At 41.5% G+C, this 974-nt stretch overlaps 1 protein-coding gene across 1 annotated transcript in view; it reads left to right on the top strand.

The window, feature by feature from the left end:
• Positions 1-432: 432 nt before the first annotated feature.
• LOC118332208 (GTPase IMAP family member 7-like) overlaps positions 433-974 on the top strand; it is a gene marked incomplete in the record, with an annotated part of 1,696 nt that continues 1,154 nt past the window's right edge. The window contains 2 exon segments of the mRNA XM_035667379.1: positions 433-506; positions 592-974. Coding sequence (XP_035523272.1) covers positions 479-506; positions 592-974 — 411 coding nt within the window.

Here is a 974-nt window from a genome sequence, read left to right as displayed (position 1 = left end):
GGATAAAATGAAAGTTCGAGCAAATCTTTACGTATTAGTGTTGGCAAGTTTAGGCATGGTTTTTGTATAAGTTGTTATTAGTGTTAAATCTAGTTATTTTTATTTATATAGCCCAATCTCATAAATCACAATTTGCCCAAAATGGGCATTAAAATATATCACATAGTATACCCAGTATACACTTTCAATGCTTTGATCCTCGATTTGAGTAAAGAAAAACTTTGTTGAAAAAGAAGGAAAAAAGGAAGAAATGAGCACTTACGAGGTTTATCAGACATTTTAGCTGCTTAGTAGAGAACCGACAGCAGGTAGGTTTCACTGGAGTCTCCGGATTAGCTTTGAAGTCTTTCTGACTGACTCATACTCATATACACACACTGCTGCATGTGATCCACCCTGTGGGCGGAGTGCTAAGAACTGCCTCACACAAAAACAATAGTGTTCAGTTTGTACTACACTAAGTCAAAGACAGAGAGAGATGGGGAACCGCTGCTCAATTCCTGAAGGTGAAGTTGGAACCTTTTCAGCATATTGCAGTCAACACTTGTACTAATTATGTCAAGGTTTTGTTTTTAATTTTTGTTTTTACAGGTGCTTCATTGAGAATTGTGATGATTGGGAAGACTGGAGTTGGGAAGAGTGCGGCCGGTAACACCATCGTCGGTAAAAAGGTTTTCACGTCTTTAGCGAGTGCGCACTCTGTGACAGTGACCTGCGAGAAAGAACAAGTCAACTGTCGCAGAATGATCGACGTGGTTGATACGCCTGGGATTTTGGATACAACTAAAAGTGCAGAGAGCATAAGGACAGAGATTGCAAAATGCATCCAGTTGTCCTCTCCCGGCCCTCACGCCTTCCTGCTGGTCATCCAGATTGGCAGGTTCACCAAAGAAGAAGAAAACTGCGTCCAAGCCCTGGAGAAAATCTTTGGACCTGAGGCTTCTAAGTACATGATCGTTCTGTTCACGCGTGGA

Source organism: Morone saxatilis, unplaced genomic scaffold (genome assembly GCF_004916995.1).
Source record: "Morone saxatilis isolate NCDOM2014 unplaced genomic scaffold, NCSU_SB_2.0 Contig21, whole genome shotgun sequence".
Taxonomy (NCBI): domain Eukaryota; kingdom Metazoa; phylum Chordata; class Actinopteri; family Moronidae; genus Morone; species Morone saxatilis.
The sequence above is the reverse complement of the archived record's forward strand: the minus strand, read 5'-3'. Positions and strand labels throughout refer to the sequence as shown.